General features: G+C 39.8%; 1 protein-coding gene across 7 annotated transcripts in view; it reads left to right on the forward strand.

Annotated features, from left to right (window-relative positions):
* LOC134068923 (complement factor H-like) overlaps positions 1–16,935 on the forward strand; it is a 70,972-nt gene extending 54,037 nt beyond the window's left edge. For 4 of the 7 annotated variants that reach the window (XM_062524740.1, XM_062524737.1, XM_062524738.1 and 1 more), the window contains 2 exons: positions 10,964–11,034; positions 11,149–11,645. In XM_062524740.1, the coding sequence (XP_062380724.1) occupies positions 10,964–11,034; positions 11,149–11,168 (91 nt within the window). In that variant the 3' untranslated portion in view covers positions 11,169–11,645. Of the gene's footprint in view, positions 1–9,107; positions 9,366–10,963; positions 11,035–11,148; positions 11,646–12,080 lie in introns of those variants that run through there. The other 3 variants (XR_009936737.1, XR_009936736.1, XM_062524739.1) reach the window with 2 other exon arrangements.
* Positions 16,936–19,830: the final 2,895 nt, after the last annotated feature.

Below are 19,830 nucleotides of genomic sequence, written 5' to 3' on the forward strand. Positions count from 1 at the left end.
TTAGTAACTTCTGCTCTACCTATTCCGAGTTCATTCTCATCACTTGAGGTTAATGACGCTACAGAAACTCTTTGCTCTACACTGGCATCCTGTCTGAATGTAGCATGTCCTCTTTCCACAAGACCCACTCGTTCTAAACCTCGCCATCCATGGCTGACAAACAGTATACGCTCAGTTCGCAAGGAACTTAGAGCTGCTGAAAGGAAATGGCATAAATCTGGAGATAGAAATGATCTTAGTAAATACCAGTCTATGCTTTCATCTTTTTCATCCACTGTCACACTTGCAAAAAGAACATACTATCAGAGTAAGATTGAGAACGCCACTGACAGCAGAAAACTTTTTTCTACGTTCAAGTCTCTTCTCAATCCTCCACCACCGCCATCAGCTACTTCACTGTCAGCAGATGACTTTGCAACATTTTTCACTGAGAAAGTTGCTAAGATAAGTGCTCAGTTTGATGACCCTGTAAGAAGGACTCTGCCTGGTGTTAACATGATGCCATCATTGGACTTTTTCTCTCCTCTTGATGAGGAAGCGGTCTCTCAACTGCTTCAGCGAAGCCGTCCAACAACATGCCCTTTGGATCCTGTCCCGTCTACTCTCCTGCAGTCTATAGCACCCGCTATTATACCGGCAGTCACACATGTATTTAATACTTCACTCAGTTCTGGAATAGTTCCTTCTTCTTTTAAACAGGCAAGAATTACACCTTTGCTGAAGAAAAGTACACTTAATTCAACTGATGTGAAGAACTACAGACCTGTCTCCCTTCTTCCTTTCTTGTCAAAGGTTTTGGAGAAAGTGGTCTTCAAGCAAATGTGTGACTTCCTCTATCAGAATAACCTACTAGACCCTATGCAGTCTGGTTTCAAGAGTGGTCATTCTACTGAAACTGCTCTTCTATCTGTGACTGAAGCATTGAGAGTAGCTAAGTCCTCTGCTCAGTCATCAGTGTTAATTCTGTTAGATTTATCTGCAGCCTTTGATACGGTTAACCATGACATTCTCCTTTCTACACTATATGAACTGGGAATTTCTGGGAAAGCTCTTGACTGGTTCAAATCTTACCTTAAAGGGCGTTCTTTCAGCGTGTCTTGGCAGGGACAGATATCAAAGTCTCATGACCTCACTACAGGAGTCCCTCAAGGATCAGTATTAGGGCCCCTCCTTTTCTCTATTTACACCACTTCTTTAGGTGGGATTATTCGCTCTCATGGATTTGAATATCATTGCTATGCGGACGACACTCAACTTTTCCTATCCCTCCCACCTGAGGACTCTAGTGTTTCCCATCGGATCTCTGCATGCCTGAAGGATATTTCAATCTGGATGAAGGATCAGCACCTTCAGCTTAATCTTTCAAAAACTGAGCTCTTGGTGTTTCCAGCAAAAACAGCCATTCCCCAACAGATGAACATCCAGCTTGATTCATCCTCATTGACTCCAACTAGATCGGCACGTAACTTGGGTGTCATAATTGATGACCAACTTACTTTCTCTGAGCATGTTGCCTCAATTGCAAAGTCATGTCGGTATACCCTGTACAACATTAGGAAGATCAGACCTTATCTGACACAAGATTCCACTCAGCTTCTTGTACAGGCAATGGTTATCTCCAAGCTGGACTACTGCAATTCCCTGTTAGCTGGCTTACCTGCTTGCGTATTAAGACCACTACAGTTGATTCAGAATGCTGCAGCACGACTGGTCTTCAATCAGCCAAAGAGGACACATGTAACCCCTCTCCTAGTTACTCTCCACTGGCTCCCTATAGTAGCCAGAATTAAATTTAAATCTCTCACTCTGGCCTATAGGACACTGACTGGATCTGCTCCTAGCTACTTCAGTTCTTTGATCAAGATGTACATTCCCAACCGCCCATTGCGATCTTCTGAGGAGCGTCTGTTATGTCGACAAACCATTCATGCTAGGTCAAACTGTAGATCCTATTCTTCAGTGGTTCCGTGTTGGTGGAATGAGTTGCCCAGTACTCTCCGTTCCAGCAACAGTTTTGGATCTTTCAAGAGGGGTCTTAAGGCATATTTGTTTAATATGCACTTAGTCTTTTGAGCGTTTGTTATGTGTTATGGTTTGTATAATAGTATTGTTTTGTTATAATTTGTCCATTGTTAGAATTTGACATTTATTCTGCTATTGTCCTTAAATTTAGCCTTACCATGCTATAGTTATTGTTATTATATAATTAACTGAGTGACTTATTTGATTGCTATTCTCATTTCATTGTTTTACTTCTCATTAGGTTAGTGCTTAATTGATTGTTTTATTGATAATATTGCTATTCCCCCTTTTTGTAATTGTTCACTGTTATTTAATTTGTATTGTTATTTATTTGTATGTCGCTTTGGACAAAGGCGTCTGCTAAATAACCATAACCATAACCATAACCATAATCATAACCATTAATGTGCATGACAAGTGTCATGTCATTCTTATGACGGTTACATGACACCCTTATGTAGACCCCTTCAAATAAAGTGTTACCCAATTTACTGTTGTAGAAACTAACATATTGTTGGCCTCAGTTTCCATTCTCCATTTTATCTGTATGTTTCCTGTGCTAGAGGCTTATAGAATCATATCAAATGCTGCTCACACTTTTGGCAATTGTGGCAAACACCACAATATTATCTTTTCACAGTTCTCATTCACATGACCTTGTTTATCTAAATGTCTCTTGACGTAGTTCTGATACTGTATTTTGTGATTGGGTTGTCCTCATAGGATCCTTCCAGGGGGGTATTCCATCAACCTAAAGGCTAAACCTGGCTCATTTCGATAAGCCTCACTCATTTTAGTGAGAGTTCTGTTCCATTAATGTGGTTTACGTGAATCCCAGCTTGGTAACCATGGGAATTTGTGCCACAGAACTTACCTGGTCGGTGGCAGGCTAACTCTCGAGCTATATTGATCTGTGTTGCAAAAAAAAAACCATCAGTCAGAAAACGAGTCCCAAAAGATGATTCCGTCAACCTGTGCTTTCATCACCTGTAGCCTACAACTTCAAAAATAGAAGGAGAAACTTTTTCCGACAGTGTTACAAAGCATGGATTTAGGCAACCTATTCACTAGTTTCAAAGAATTTATGAAAATTATGCAACTTAAAATGTTTGAACTTGATATGTGTGTGGTCCATGCGTAATTTGCGTCTTCCATGGTGTCATGCGCAGTGTGATGGGTTAGCAAGGAAAACATGTTTTGCGTGTTCTCGGGTTCGGTTCCCATGCGATGAATTTACATTTAACATATGTTAACACATTAATGCCATGTTTAGTTCTACTCTTTAATGAAAGGCATGTCCACTATTGATAAAGGGTCATGCACATTTAGTACCTTGTTCAGTGACAGTAGGCTATGTCAGTGGGCTATAATATAATATCTAGATATAGATATTATCTGATGCAAGCCAGCCTATAGCCTAATTCTGTACCCTTTATAGGTTACTATTAATTGAAACCGCTTCATGTAGCCTATTGATTATAGGCTATGGATATCAAATCAACTGTGTGTTACACAAAGTAAATATGAAATGACAAATTGAAAGCAAATTGCATTTCTACGGTGGCCCTGAAGTGCAAAACACAACGGCAAATCACACAACACAACACAAAAAGAGAAAACACGACCCCGAAGTGCACAACACAACAGCAAATCACAAAACATAACACAAAAAGAGAAAACACGGCCCGAAGTGCACAACACAACGGCAAATCACAAAACACAACACAAAAAGAGACAACAAAACACAATAAGAGAAACCACGGCCCCGAAGTGCACAACACAACGGCAAATCACACAACACAACACAAAAAGAGACAACACAACGGAAGAGGTAGGTGCCTTCGGGCCACATGAATCGTCAGTGATTGGACAAAAGAACTGGGACACGTAATGTACAGCCCGCAGAAAATAGCATGCTGGGTCTTTAGCAGAGATTTAGCAGAGATTTAAAAAGAGACAGTAGCTGCGTTTCCATTGACCATTAAATTGCGCAAATTAAGAATTGCGAAAAGAAATGTGCTTAATGGAAACACACACATTTCGAAAAAACTCACATGTTTCGATAAAAAGTTTTTGCGCTTGGGTGAGGTGGTATTTCGAGCGTATCGAAATTTGTATATTTCGCAAAACTGCAATGGAAACACTTTTTTCGCATCTGACGAGTCACGTGATCCAACAACCGGATGTTAGGAGGAACGAAGCCGACGAAGAAGACTGTCGACAGGAAGTGGCACCGGGAGAATAATGTAAAAAAATAATATTTTTTTCATTAAAAGTGGCTCGTGTCATTCTAAAATGTTGAATCCACAGCTGTGAACTCGCCGACAACACTTTCTCAAAAACGCTGCATAGGCTACGCAACCGCTCAACTAGTTTTGTTTACCCATAGCAACAACGTTGCTATGCTTTGCTGGTTTAACCATAGACCTAAAAGAAATGGACAAACAGACTCCGTCGTTCTCAATGAGAGGGGGCTGAAACAAAAATTCGTTTCCTGTTCATCGTACTGCGCAGACTCAAACTCATTAGCCTGCTGTAACTCGTCTGATAGATCGAAAACCACTGAAATTGTTAACGTTCGTTTTTTAATATTATTATTATGTGTACTTGCCTCTAGGTAATGCTTTACCATATAAAACAGTAGGCTACCGTAGGCTACACGCATTTTCACTGATCTTGCGAATGACTCTCCGTCATGGTTTTCGTGCAGGCTCACTCAGCTTCTTATCCAAACATTACGGGCGAACGTTAGCTTCCCTACAACAGACATGCTAAAATACTTCTTTACGGGAAACCAACGTAATATACGGGGAAGAAGTGAATTAATTTTGCCTTCGATACCCTATATAGAATACACAGAAGCTATAAGGGAGACAAAGGGCACATGCTACATGAAGTTATGGGATCGCAAAAAAATCTGAAATCTATGGCCGTCCAAGGGAGTTAGCAGAGTGTTGATCACCAGCTCATTTCGTGTTTCTACTTCCGGGAATATGCCTGCCCCCTTGGGTTTAACGTGATGAGAACGGTGCTGAAAGAAATCTAGATTCTAGATTCTAGTTTTAGAAACTAATCAACTAGCTGATCTATGAAATATTCCACTGACATGGGTGTGACATGATTTAAGCATAGGCCTACTACAACAAACTCCTGTGAAATATGTCATTTTTAATTTTATGTTTCTGCCCCACCAAAACGTATGCCTCCTCCGCTGATGGCTTATAGCCTAATGACTGATAATCAGCGTGCCGTGGTGGCAATTTGAATGCATTTAGTGTAAATCTGGGTAATGTTGATAACCACCATGTCTCCTAATGACTTACAGCACGCGAGAATACACAAGATTTTAATTTAGTTAGCCGAATGTAATGGAAACACCGCAATTGCGAAAATTGTGATATTCGACATTAAGACAATATCGACAAAGTTTTTGCGCATATTTGTAATGGAAACGCAGCTAGTGAAGGGGCTTGTCTGATGTGGAGTGGCAATACATTCCACAGTTTTGGAGCTGCAACAGCAAAAGCTCGTTCTCCTCTGAGTTTTAGCCTAGTTTTAGGCACAGTCAAAAGCAGCTGGTCAGCTGACCTGAGAGAGCGGCTGGGAGTGTAGGGGTATAGCAGCTCGGAGAGATACGGTGGGGCAAGGCCATTCAAGGCTTTAAATGCAAACAAAAGAATTTTAAAATGAATCCTAAACTGAATAGGCAGCCAATGAAGGGAGGCTAAAATAGGTGTTATATGTTCATACTTTCTAGTGTTTGTTAGGAGACGAGCAGCAGCATTTTGGACAAGTTGCAGACGGGCAATGGAGGACCCACTAACCCCCATATAAAGTGCATTGCAGTAATCCAGACGAGTGGTCACAAAGGCGTGGATTACTGTTTCAAAGTCCTGTCTCTGAAGGACTGGTTTAATTTTTGCCAGCTGCCTTAATTGAAAAAAGCTGGACTTCACCACAGGTTTAATCTGGGTGTCAAATTTAAGGTCAGTGTCCACCTTTACCCCCAGATTTTTAATGATTGGCCTGCGATACTGTGCTAGGTAGCCCAGATCAACCAGGGGGGTCACAGAAGTGCCACTAAAGACCATGACTTCTGTCTTCTTTTCATTAAAATTTAAAAAGTTAAGGGACATCCAGGTCTTAATGTCATGTAAACACTCTAGCAATGGCTTTACACTGTAGGAGTCTGCCTTTTTAAGAGGGACATAGATCTGACTGCCATCTGCATAGCAATGAAAAGAGATACCATGCTTCCTGAGAATTGAACCAAGTGGGAGTAGATAGAGGGAAAATAAGAGAGGGCCAAGCACAGAGCCCTGTGGCATCCCCTGTGACAGGGGAGCGGTGGATGACACAGAGTCAGCAAGGCTAGCACAGAAAGTTCGCTGGGCAAGAGAGATTGGGCAAGAGAGCTGTCAATCAGGCTCCCAAGCTTTGAATGACGACAGCACTAGTCAGCCACATGCCTCGTCATTGAAAACCGGATAATGAAGCCAAGGGGTAGACGATTTCAGTGATATGCGACTTTACTTTATAAACCCTAGTAAAGTCCCCGTAACATTCATTAAAAGATTTAAAGAGACATGCAGGCTGAAATAATTTGAAGATTTAATGGTGCATACTGACAATAAAACTCTTATTACACAAGAACCCCTTTGAGTAGAAGCATAATATTGGTGTCAAATGAAAGCTAACGTTCTGGAGATTTTATTGATATCCACACTTGCATGACACTGACTGTCATAGAATCAAAGAAAAATGATAACTTCACACATTAATTTGCTTATTTAAGAGCAGTTCTTTTGTCCAATCAGCGATGATTCATGTCGTCCAAGGGTATACCTTTTCCGTTTGGTTAATGTCGTTGTCTTGTTTCTTTTTGTGCTGTGGCCGTGTTTTCTCTTTTTGTGTTGTGTTGTCTTATTTGTGTTGTGTTGTGTAATTTGCCGTTGTGTTGTGCACTTCGGGGCCGTGATTTGTCTTTTTGTGTCGTCTTATTTGTGTTGTGTTGTGTGATTTGCAGTTGTGTTTTGCACTTCAGGGCCACTGTACATTTCAGATAATTATATTTCACAAACACTTTAATGTTGAATAGCTTATGCCAAAAATGTTTTGAGTTTAAATAGCCTATTTATTCAAATTGTTTTAATATTGATGATTATGGATTACAGCTCATGCAAAGACATGTGTATCTTAAGATATTAGAATAAAGAGGTTGTAACACACAAATGTCAGTTTTCCTGAGCCTTTAATCTTTCAGTCTTGTGCAGTAAACACAACCATAACAATATATAATTGGATATAAATGGATTTGATATAAATGGATTTACAGTGCCCTCCATAATTATTGGCACCCCTGGTTAAGATGTGTTCTTTAGCTTCTAATAAATTCATTTTTTTTCCAAATAATATAAGACCACAATGAAAAAAACAACCTTTAATACAAGTGCATTTATTTAGAAGGAAACAAATCCCACATTAAGAAATAGTTATTATACATCAAATCATGTGTGCCACAATTATTGGCACCCCTGATGTTAATGCTTTGTACAACCCCCTTTTGCTAATACAACAGCACCTAATCTTGTCTTATAATGTTTCACAAGATTAGAGAAAACAGAAAGAGGGATCTTCGACCATTCCTCTTCGCACAAAATCTCCAAATCATCAAACGATCTGGGTTCTCTCCTCTGCACTCTCCTCTTCAGCTCACCCCACAGGTTTTCAATGGGGTTGAGGTCTGGGAACTGAGATGGCCATGGTAGGAGCTTGATACGGTGTCTGGTGAACCATTTCTGTGTAGACTTGGCCATATGTTTAGGGTCATTATCTTGCTGAAAGACCCAGTGACGACCCATCTTCAGCTTTCGGGCAGAGGCCACTAGATTTTGATTTAAAATGTCCTGGTATTTCAAAGCATTCATGATGCCATGCACCCTAACAAGGTTCCCAGGCCCTTTGGAAGAGAAACAGGCCCACAGCATCACCGATCCTCCCCCATACTTCACAGTGGGCATGAGGTGCTGTTCTGCATACTCATCTTTTTGTTACGCCAGACCCACTTAGACTGTTTGTTGCCAAAAAGCTCTAACTTTGTCTCATCTGACCAAAGCATACGGTCCCAGTTGAAGGCCCAGTACCGCTTTAGACGTTTGTGCTTATGATTTTGAGTGAGAAAGGTTTTTTTCCGTGCATGCCTCTCAAACAACTTGTTGGTATGTAGATGGTGCCTGATGGTTGTTTTGGAGACTTTGTGACCCCAAGATGCAACCATTTGATGCAATTCTGTAACAGTGAGTTTTGGAGATTTTTTTATTTCTCTTACCATCCTCCTCACTGTGCATGGTGGCAAAATAAACTTGCGTCCTCTTCCAGGCTTGTTTAAATTGGCTTTGTTTAAATTTCTTAACGATTCCTCTGACCATAGATATGGGCAGGTGTGCGAGTGGCTATTTTCTTGTAGCCATTGCCTTACTTGTGAAGGTCGACACACATCTGCCTTACTTGAACAGTGTGTTCCTTTGTCTTTTCCATGTTGAAGAGAAATGGCCTCTATGTCACGTCATATTTATAGCCCAGAGAAACAGGATGTTAAGAATTACCAATTAAATGTTCCTACATACTCTGATTGACTTTGTAAACTACTGTAGAAATGACAGAAATACTTAAATTACATTTATTTCCTAGGAATTGTTAGGGGTACCAATAATTGTGGAACAGGTGATTTTATGAAGAATAATTATTTCTCAGTCAGGGATTTTTTTCCCACCTTAGAATTCACCTGAGTTGAAGGTTACATTTTTCTACAACTTTCAGTGTGAGAGTATGCTAATACAATAAAAAAAATTATTTATTTTAAGGCTTTTAACACATCTTAACCAGGGGTGCCAATAATTGTGGAGGGCGCTGTATAGCGTTTTCCAAAACTCAAAGTAATATTTGAGGTAGCTGCAAGCTTACACTACATTGCCAAAACTTCGGTCACACCCCATCCTTAATCCATTGGGTTTATGACGACGTTGGTCCACCCTTTTTTGGACGAGGCGACTGGCTCTCAGGATCTGCTCTAATTCATCCCAAAGGTGTTCTGTTGGGTTGAGGTCAGGACCCTGTGCAGGCCAGTCAAGTTCATCTACACAAGGTCCACAAAGGCAAGGATGAACCCATCGTTTCCCATTGTGGAAAGACTTCCCAGAAGAGTTGAAGCTGTTATAGCTACAAGGAGTGGACCAACGTCATACCAGAGAATGTCTAATAAGGGGAGAACGACCACTCGCTGAATACTTCCGCATGGTACTGCAACTAGAGGGCGATCGCGAGCAAGTGGAGAATGAATGGAGGTGAATTGAGTTTCTCCTAAAATCCACTTTTCTCTGGATATATTTTTTGTGTAGAAATCGGAATATTGCATGTGAAAGGGGGGTCAAGGAAAATACACACGGCTGAGTATTAGATTTTTTAAGTCCCTTAATTGCTCTAAAAAGCCTTTCAAATGTGTCAATGACGTCATTCATTAGCAGGGTGCTAGTGTGTTATGGGCAACAACGACCAAGCCTGTGAGAAACCAAAGGGCCATAAGTAATTGTTCATTCACTTTTCGACCTATAGCCCATATTGAGCTTGCAGAAACTAAAATCCAATCTTCTATTTTTTAATGACAGTCAGGTGAAACAGACCAATTTAGCCGTCTAGCCCCATAGACCTAGCCTGGATGCCAGACCGAAGTTTAGCCCCGCCTACATTCTTTTTCTGCAGGGAACTTCGGTCTGGCACTGCTCCGTTCGGCTGCTACTATTCGAGATACAGATCTGTTCGGACCAATCACATTGTCAGGGCGGGCTTTACGTGATGATTGACAGATGAACAGCACTGACGTTCACGGCTGCATGCGTCCTCGTTCGACGAGTTGGGTGTGAGACCATGTTGGCTTAGGTTTTTTTTGATTGCAACAGAAACGCTATGGCTATGAATGCATAATTTGTTCATGCAGTTTGGCCTTTCGTTTAGCTTAGCTATTGAAACGGAGGTTTTGAAACGGAGGTTTTATCACGGATTCACACAACTATTTCTGAACACTTAGACCAACGTGGATATGTGGGAAAACTTTGGTTTCCCTTTCACCAAGTTAAAACAGCATGGGTGAGTGATGTTGTTCCCGTTTGTTTAAAAATGTCTGTTTGCTCGTTGGGTTAACAACACACTTCCCCAGCTGTTCATTGCATAAAGTTTGAAGGAATTATTTTTAAAAACGAAGGAGGATGTTTTTCATATAGCCTTCCCTGCTACATATTTCGTTGTCTTAAATTTCGCTATCAGGGGTTGTACAAGATAGATACTGACAGCCAATAACTTGCTCTGTTTGGTTTGATCTATCCAATGAGTGCAGAGCTATCCCCCCCGCCCTGTATCGGTTGAATCACGCCCCATAATCACAGCTGAATGGAGCAGTTTCAGACTCATATTCTGACAAGAATTGAGTATGACGTCGTCAGGCTACCATAGACCACCATTGTTTGATCACTTGCTCGTGATCGCCCCTAGTGGAACTGCAACAGGAACTGCAGGTACAATACAGGTACAATGGAGTTAATAGCGAGTGGACCGGCTCTCCATAAATGGGTTCTGGTCATACCAAATTCTTGAATTTTCCCTTGGGGATCAATAAAGTATCTATCTATTTATCTATCTATCTATCAAACCGTATGGATTAAGAACAGGATGTGACTGAAGTTCATATGGGGGTCAAGGCAGGTGACCCCCATGGCAGGTGACTTTTGGCAATATAGTGTATGCCATTTTCAGTGCATTTTCTAGTGCAAGGAGCAGTGTTGTACCATCTAATATATGCTTACATTTTAAGAAGTCTGAAGACACTGCAAAAGGGAATTGTGCATTTTGAAGATCATAATGTAGTGTTTCATTCTGTAATGCTGCACAGTTCTTATGAAACACAAGAGGAGAGACACAAGATGGGTGATGTCACTGAAAGAAAGTTGGACTCCCTCCAAGGTACTATTATGTTGGATAATTTCAGTATTTTTCCTGATTGTTGTCTTGAAACATACACATGTCAGTCTGGAAATACATTACCATAAATGTGTGTGCCCTCTTTCTTATTGGCAGGTTACTTGGTTGCTGTTTGAAAATGTGCACACATCCTTTATAGGGGGAAACCTCAGGGCCATCACACATTATTCTGACTAACAGTGACCATTATCAATTGCTTTTCAAATTATTGTACAATGAAATAAGATTATTTAGAGTAAGACTTTAAATGTATATGTTTTTTTATTTATTTATATTGCATTTTTGTAGCAAAAGTGTTTATCTATCTGCTGCTTGCCTGTTCTGATGGGAGGGGACTCCAGTATGTAAGCTCTGTCAAAGACTGCCTAATTAAAGTGTTTCTTAATTTTAGCAAATAATACCACTCCCGTTTTAACAATTTAATATTCATTAGTATTAAGTGACTCATGGTCTGATATTGTGATTACATTGTTTGATAGCCCGTATATTCCAATTCCCACATTTAACAATTTACAGAATGAGCCATAAGATTACACAATGCATTTTGTTCGAACAAGGGTGATTCAGTATTTAAAATAAAGATGCCATATATTGTCAACACATATTCCGTGAGCCCTTTTATGAATTTGAGCCCCTGCCCCTCAAAAGGTCTCTGCATGGCCCTGTAAAATCGGCGTTTCAGAAACTATTGAGAGGTTGGCTATACAAAGTGAAAAGAAATGGGGACATCACTACTTTCTTCCACCCAAAGAGGAGGAAGGCAAATCAGTAGTCACAGCATGGCTGGATATGGCAAGGTGCTAGGGTGGCCCAATTTCTCAACTTTATTCTGCAGAATTTAAATCTGCCAATTACATTTATTTAATTTGAGTAGTTGAGCCAAAGATCCTTCATTGCTCCACTTTAACCCTCTCTGGTTGAGCACTGCTCTCCCACGCCCACATCCACGGCTGAAGTGATCTTGAGCAATCATGACTTATAGTAATACTAACACACTTTATTTCTCTTCCCTTTCCCCGATACCTCAGTTGTGAGGTGAACCATTACCAGTCATCAGCCATCTTTATGCCTGGCCCTCATCACACCTGAAGTCCCATCCCCCTGAGTGCCATTGCCATCATCATCCCTATGACTGCCCTACCATTACCTGCTGTGGTTCCCTGCCAGGACCCCCGGCCCACGCATCCCAGCGACCCATTACCCTCCAAAATTACTAATGGATTGCTGATGGACTATTTATTCCCTATACTGGACTGTTTGAACCTTCTGATACTACAAATGACTTTACTCTACTTAACTGACCCTAGGCAGATGGGTTGGGCCCTTGAGTTGTGGATCTGTCTGAGGTTTCTTCCTATATGTATCTCCAATTCTAGGGAGTTTTTCCTTGCCCCTGTTGCTCATGGGCTCTCTTTGAAGGTTTAACAATCTGTAAAGCGCCATGAGAATGTCTATACAGAACTGCTTTCACTTCCCCGAGTCGCGAACGCAACATGCACAACAATATACCGATATTTAGCAAACACATGTATTTCCAGCTCTCAAAACCGATGAGGTCCAGATCTCAGTGGCCTCATAGCTGCCTACAGCCATGCATAGTAAGCCTAATGATAGCCTAATAGTTATGACATTAATAGCCTATTAATGACCTCATGTCGGAATGGCACGTTGTTTGAAAAAAAAAAAAAAAATACCGCCGATTGGGGATATGTCAGAATGAACAGCAGATACCAGCTTTGAAAACTCTGCAACTGCAATCTGACATGCCGAGCGTCTGTTCAATACGGAAGAAGACATTAACATATTACTTTGCCTATATATTTCTTATAACGAAACGTGAAGAAAAAATACGAGGACTGACCATTTCGTTTCTCCGCGTTTCCCCAATACCATGGCGACAAAGATAAATAAATATGATTTGACATTTAAGCTGATTGTCAAATTTGCCAAACACAATTCGTGAGAAGCAGCGGACAGGAGCGCCACCACAAGCAAGCACTTCTAGCCCAAATTAACATGGCAACGTTGCCTATGACTAAAGTGTATAAGTAGGCTAGTCCTACTAATATTACATTTGATTGGTAGCATGTTTGTATCGCGCCAGTTTATCCATCCCCTACATCAAAACAGCTTAGAATCAATCAAAGAATCAGCTGTGTCGGCTTTAGGCAGGCGATTTTCTGTAACCATTTTTATTCATTTCAACAATGGTTTATTGAAACGTCGTTTGATTAATTTCGCCAGTCATCACCTTCATTTTAATGATTAAATGAGATTAAGGAGTCGACAATTGACGGATATGCGGTCTTCATCATTAAATGCAGTTGAAATGCGGGTTGAAACTTTCTGCCACCTGGTGGTTGTTTGGGTACATTGCCTTAGCCTCGAAAAAAATCGGCTTGACAGCCTGCGGGATCTCTTCGGGAGTTCCGCGGGAAAAGGTGCATTCTCTTTCTAAATGTGAACAAGTACAACATATTTTACAAGAATAAAATGTGGATTTCCTAGCAATGTCAGAAACATGGTTAAATGCAAACTCGCCACATACGGCTATAAATGTGCCTGGTTTTACATTTTTTAGGAATGATAGTAAACATGGAAAAGGTGGGGGAGTTATGTGTTACGTAAAGGACACAATTAGATGTAATGTAATCAAAGACATGGCATGTGAACTAGAATGTCTGGGTTTAAATATTGTACTCTCGCCAGAAATGTCATTAACCTTAATTGTAATCTACCGTCCGCCCTCATCAAATGTCGGTTTCTATGACCAATTTAGAGAAATGTTGCAATAGTGTGACTTCAATAGAGAGGTGATAGCTACCTGCTAAGGTAGCTGAGGAAGGCACCCTTAAGTGTATTTATCAAGCGGAGCAACCAGAATGACCAATTCCTCTAGTACACAGATTGATCTACTTTTTAAATAAACCTGAAAGAATAATAAAATCGTATAACTTTGACTGGACTCTGATCATAATCTTATACTAATGGCTAGAAAGTAAATGGAAAGAAAGGCTCTGTTTCTGCGCAGAGCATGGATTATATGAAAATGCCAAAGAATAAAAAGGAAGATTTTAAAAATTATGAAATCAGATAATCTGGACTACCCAGTATTTTGTGGATAAACTGCAAACTTATCAAAGACTTTAAAAAAAATGTCTAGAAATAAAAACAAAAGGGCTTCCCTCCCGTGGATAAATGAAAGTACTTCAAATGATGAAAGAACGAGATCATATCCTAAGAGCATCACTGAAGTCTAAATTGACAACTGGCAGGCTTAAATTTACATCCATAATGAATAAGGTTGCAAAAGAACTTAGAAAAGCCAAGGCAAATTACTTCCTTGAAATAATAGTAAGTAATAAGGGAAACTCTAAAATGACATGGCAGCAAATAAAGAAACTATCTGGACAAAACAATGCTAGAAAACAGATCGAACTGAGGATTAATGACACACTAACAAATGAGGCAATAGATAGCTGAAGCATTAAATCATTATTCTGTAGATTCGGTAGCTACTATTGCCAACAGTTTTTCCTTGCTCCAGCAATATGATATCAAAGAACCTTTACCAGGATCCATTTTTAATTTTGAAAGAGTCTCTGAAGCGCAAGTATTAAAAGTGATTGATTCACTCAAACCTAAATCTTCAAAAGATGTTTATGAAATGGACTCTGCTATGATCAGGGAGTGTGCAGGCTCATTGATTAAACCAATCACGTATATTGTAAATATCTCTGACTCAAGGTCGAGGGAGCCTCCCCCAATATTGGAAGCCTGCAGCTGTCGTTGGACAACTGTTTCTTTTATTGAAAGAGTTAAGTCTTTATTAGACACAGGGAGTGTAGTTGGGGCGATATTTCTGGATTTAAGAAAAGCATTTGATACAGTTAATCATAATATTCTTCAGTCAAAATTTGTTCAACTTGATTTTTCTCAGTATACATCTAACTGGTTTAAATATCTTACTTAACCACTCTCAATGTGTTAAAATACAAAATACAAGATCCTCCTTTAAAGATCTTGTAACATGAGTACCCCAAGGTTCAATTTTGGGCCCAATTCTTTTCAGTCTTTATATAAATGACCTTCCATCTGTGTGCCAAGGCAGTGAGATCCTTATATATGCAGATGATACTGTCATTTTTATTAAAGGTAAAAATCATTCTGAGGTTGCAGTACAGCTTGGAAGTTATGATTAATGTTTCAAATTGGTTGAATAACTGTCATTTACAACTTAACACTTCTAAAACTGTTGCCATGTTCTTTGCTAAAACAAAAAAAAAAAATATACAGAGCCTGATGTTTTTATTTCAGGGCAGATAATTCCAAATTGTAAATAAATATAAATATTTAGGAATTATTTTGGAAATGCAGTAACCTGACTTCCAAGCAACATGTTGAGAAGGATCACAAACTTTACACTTCAAAATTGTAGGCATCTTAGAAATTATATGTCAACAGAGGCTGCAAAAACATACATGGTCTCTCTCATAATGTCACATATCAACTACTGTCTACAAACAGGGGCCACTGCAAACTTCATGACATTAAAGCTGTTAAAATCCTTATATAAACAAGCTGTCAAGATTTTAGATAAAAAAACAAGATCTTTTCATCACTGTCTAATACTTAACAAATATAGGCTTCTAAGTTGGAATGTTATGTTTAGAAATTGTTGTCTTACACTGTATATAAAATCTGAAACAGCTTAGCTCCACCACCACACCATCTACTGCAATTTAGATCTTCTGTAACCAGTGTTACTAGAGGGGCTGCTAGAGGTGATTGTGCAGTGCCTTACAAGAAAACAACCTTTGGACAGTCAGTTTTTCCTTATAAAGCAGCTGGTGAGTGGAATGCAATCCCACAAAACATAAGAGAGTCCAGTTCTTATAGTTCATTTAAAATAATAATAATAAAAATGGCTGATAGACAACCAAGTCTGTCAGCATTAGTGTATGAGATTAGAAGAGTAGTGTTGGAGTGTGTGTGTGTGTGTGTGTGTGTGTAAAATAACATGCAACAGGAAACATCCAATCGAAAATATTTTTTATTATTATTATTCACCAATTAACCAAGACAGCAATGACTTGTCGAGTCATTGCATGCAAGTCAAGTCTCAAGTCATGAGTAGCAAGTCCAAGTAAAGTCTTTTCTCACTGTTGATCAAGCAAGTCACAAGTCCTCAATCTGGCGATTTAAGTCTGACTCCAGTCAAGCCACTAGACTCGAGTCCCCCATCTCTGGTGTGTAAGGGTATAAGAAGTGAATTCAACTACCGAGATTTGGACAGTTATTATCTACACCTACCTGTAAGGATCGGGTAGACTCTATTCGGTCCATTTGTCACATTGCAGAGTGGTTCAGAACAATACATGAGCTGAACTGAATATCATTAGCAGCATGTGGCTGCACAATAGGTTTTTTTTTAACCTTCTTTTCATTTCCATTTGTAAGATGGACTCAGAATTTAAATTATCTGACTATTTGTAAAAAATGATATCTTAACCCTCTAACCGCCCGGGTTTTTTTGGATTTTTGCATAAAAAATTCAAAAGGCCATGGCTTAAAAGTGGTCAGAGATAAAGTCCTACTGTAAATGTGAAAATCATTGAGTATGAACTAAAGTTTATAAAGGGAGTAAATTTACTCATCTAATTTGCATATTATGACGTCACAGATTGGCAATAGCGTCAAATTATGCACATTTCAGTAAATACTGATTGTTGAACACATTTGAGCAGTTTTACTTTGATTTTTGTAATTTCTCCGACATAACAAACAAACAGGACCACAGCCACATGTAAACCAACAATAGTAAACTATTAGTATTACCACAATCCCTATGTTACTATATAATAAAGTAGCCTGGTCAAATCAGTTCCTATCGCGGATGACTTTGTAGTTCTTCAGAGCCCTATTTTTACTAGACCTGCTGTCTGTACCATGTCAATTACAGACACTATCATCATGATTATCACTGGCACCAAGCACACCATGCTTATTTGAACCCTTTGGTCAACATTGCTGCAGGTAAACATTGACGTACACACGCAAAGACCCACCTCCATTCACAGACGCATCTTGACTGTCACTGCCAATGAACGACCGATCATAATCTCCAAAAGGCAGATATTCTCCTTCAGAATCAGAGTAGGTGAATGGCAGACCCAAGACTTCATAACACACGACTTTGTTTTTTAACATTTGCCGTTTTTCTGCTTCAATTTGTGCATAGCGATCGCGCATTTCACTTCCGCGTTATAAACAGGAAATGCGTCTTTTTTTTTTGTTTCTCGCGAGTAATACAGGCACTTCCTGAAAACTTTCTTACTCGAATTTGGGCTTGAATCGAAGCTCTGGATGTCTGCCAACTAGTGGTGGAGAGTACAAAGGCGATTTGTCACCCTACTCGGATCTACCGTCTGTTTTAATCAGTGATGTTGCTTGTCGCCGTACGGCGCCTTGGGCGGTTAGAGGGTTAAAGGAATAGTTCGGAATTTTGGACATAGGACCTCATTTCCAACTTAGTCGGGGTGATATAGGTCGGTGAAGACCATTTTCAGTGAATTTCTGCCCTTCCTTGAGTTGCAGCCTTCATCTCGTGCTAACCTGGTGCTGAGATAACGCAAGTCAATGGTAACATCCAGCCTGCCACTAAAAACACTCCTCAGAACACCCGAAACAAATAAATTATAACGTCAGACTATCGATGCACATGCCTGTGTTGATAGAACAATGTTAGAAATAAAACTAACCTTGCATCGCATTGCAATAGCCTACTTTGTTCCCTGTATGGCAGTGGCGGATTAATATTGAGAAACTTGTCCCTCAAAATGTAATAAATCATTGAGTTGCAAGGTTAGAATAATTTTAGAAATAAAACTATCAACACGGACATGTATATCGATAGTCTGATGTTTTCATTGACTTGTCTCGGGTGTGCTGTGGAGTGAGTAAGACGGTTTTGGTAAGTTTTGGATGTTACCGTTGAAATGCGTTAGCTCAGAACCAGTGTTAGCAAAGGGGAACACTGCAACTGAAGGAAGGGGTTAAACGCGATAAAAACGGTCTCCACCTCCATGTACATGTCAGGTTTGGAAGTTTGGCAAATTAACGCCTATTTCAGTATAAGCCTCATTTGCATATTCATTTGCATATTTAAACATTACATTTCAGAAAACTTGTAATACAAAAAAATCTTGTCTTAATGTAAGTGAATAACTGGGAAAGTTTTGTGGTGATACATAAAAGTTTAAAATGTTACCCTATTGACTTCTGAAAATTGTCAAACAAAGATTTCCTGATTCTTCAGGTTCTAAGGATTGCAAAAATATATAGTTTTCATAATCCCCAAAAAAATTTAACGAATGAATTGGTCTGAACATAGAGCCCTGGACTAAAATGAGAAAGTAACTTAACCTCAAAACAAACAATACACTTGGACTTAAACCTTAACAAGTTACCAAGTTACAATGCACCAGATAAAACAATATATCAAATAATGAAAATAACAAACCATAAGGAAATCAAAAGATAGGGAGAGAAAGAGAGAGAGAGAGAAGCCCCTTTCACATTCACCGAATTTAACGCTAAATCAGCCGAATTTAACGTTAAGGCTGTTCCTTTCACATGACGACACGGGGTGGGGAGTCAACCCGCCTCGGCAATCCAACCCATCTCGGGGGGTAGTATCAGAGCCGAGCCGTGTTGAATATGAAAGGGACAGAGGTCAACCCCGCTATTAGGGGTGTGTGACTGATGACGTATTTGGCCAGGCAGGAGGTTAAAATACAGGAAACACACAAGAGACTAGGATAACTTTAGCTGCTGTGTCCATAGATATATATGTGTGTCCAACAATCACGTTTTTTATGCTGAGAGTGCCCTGAACCTCCTTTTCTCAGCACTTCGGTCAAGTGTTTATTGTTGCTAGGTTACCAAAACCGTCTGCTGCCAGCAGCAGCACGTCTTTTTAGAAAGTTTGCCTAATGATAGCTAACTAGCCAACGAGCTAACTGTCAGAGCAGAAGTTGTTCAGCGGACTCAGCACACTGAAATATGACTTCGACAGACAAAAGGACCTCATTTGGCATTCAAATAACATAACAAGTGGCCCGCCATCATTTGGAAGCTAAACCACGTAGAACTAGCATGACAGTTGTGTTTATCAGTTTATCTCCGAGGTCCAAGGCATGCTTAACGTCATTGTTCACTCCCAAATTGCGTGTGACGTGCTGCTAGGCAACGCCTCCCATAACTCGCCTCTGAAACCGGCTTCACAACACGTCTACCTTTCACATTGCGATATCCCCTGAACCCGCTATTTCTTAAACGCTAATGTATCGTTTCTGAATGTGAAAGGGGCTAGAGAGAGGAACCAGAGATCAGAGTGACCTCCTTGCCCAGAGCTGAGAGAGAAGGAAGAGGGGCAGAGGTGAGAAACATCTCAACTTTAACTGTCATGCAGGTCACCCCCAACTCTGTGGGTTTGGTGTGGGTGTGTCTACCACCTGAAGTTCTCCCGTGCAGTTCTTACTCCACAATTATGTATACATACATTAGATTGCAATGAAAACATGATCAGGCAGTTGTCCACATTACAAGTATTAATTGAAGGGTAACACTTTAGAATAACGGTCGCTTATAAAGCATTAGTAACACTTAGTAAATAATGAACTAATCATGAACAAAACATGTACAAATATTTGTAAATGAGTAAGAAATACTATGTTAATGTTATATATGTATGTTATTACTCATTTGAAGAACATT

Source organism: Sardina pilchardus, chromosome 21 (assembly GCF_963854185.1).
Source record: "Sardina pilchardus chromosome 21, fSarPil1.1, whole genome shotgun sequence".
Classification (NCBI taxonomy): domain Eukaryota; kingdom Metazoa; phylum Chordata; class Actinopteri; order Clupeiformes; family Clupeidae; genus Sardina; species Sardina pilchardus.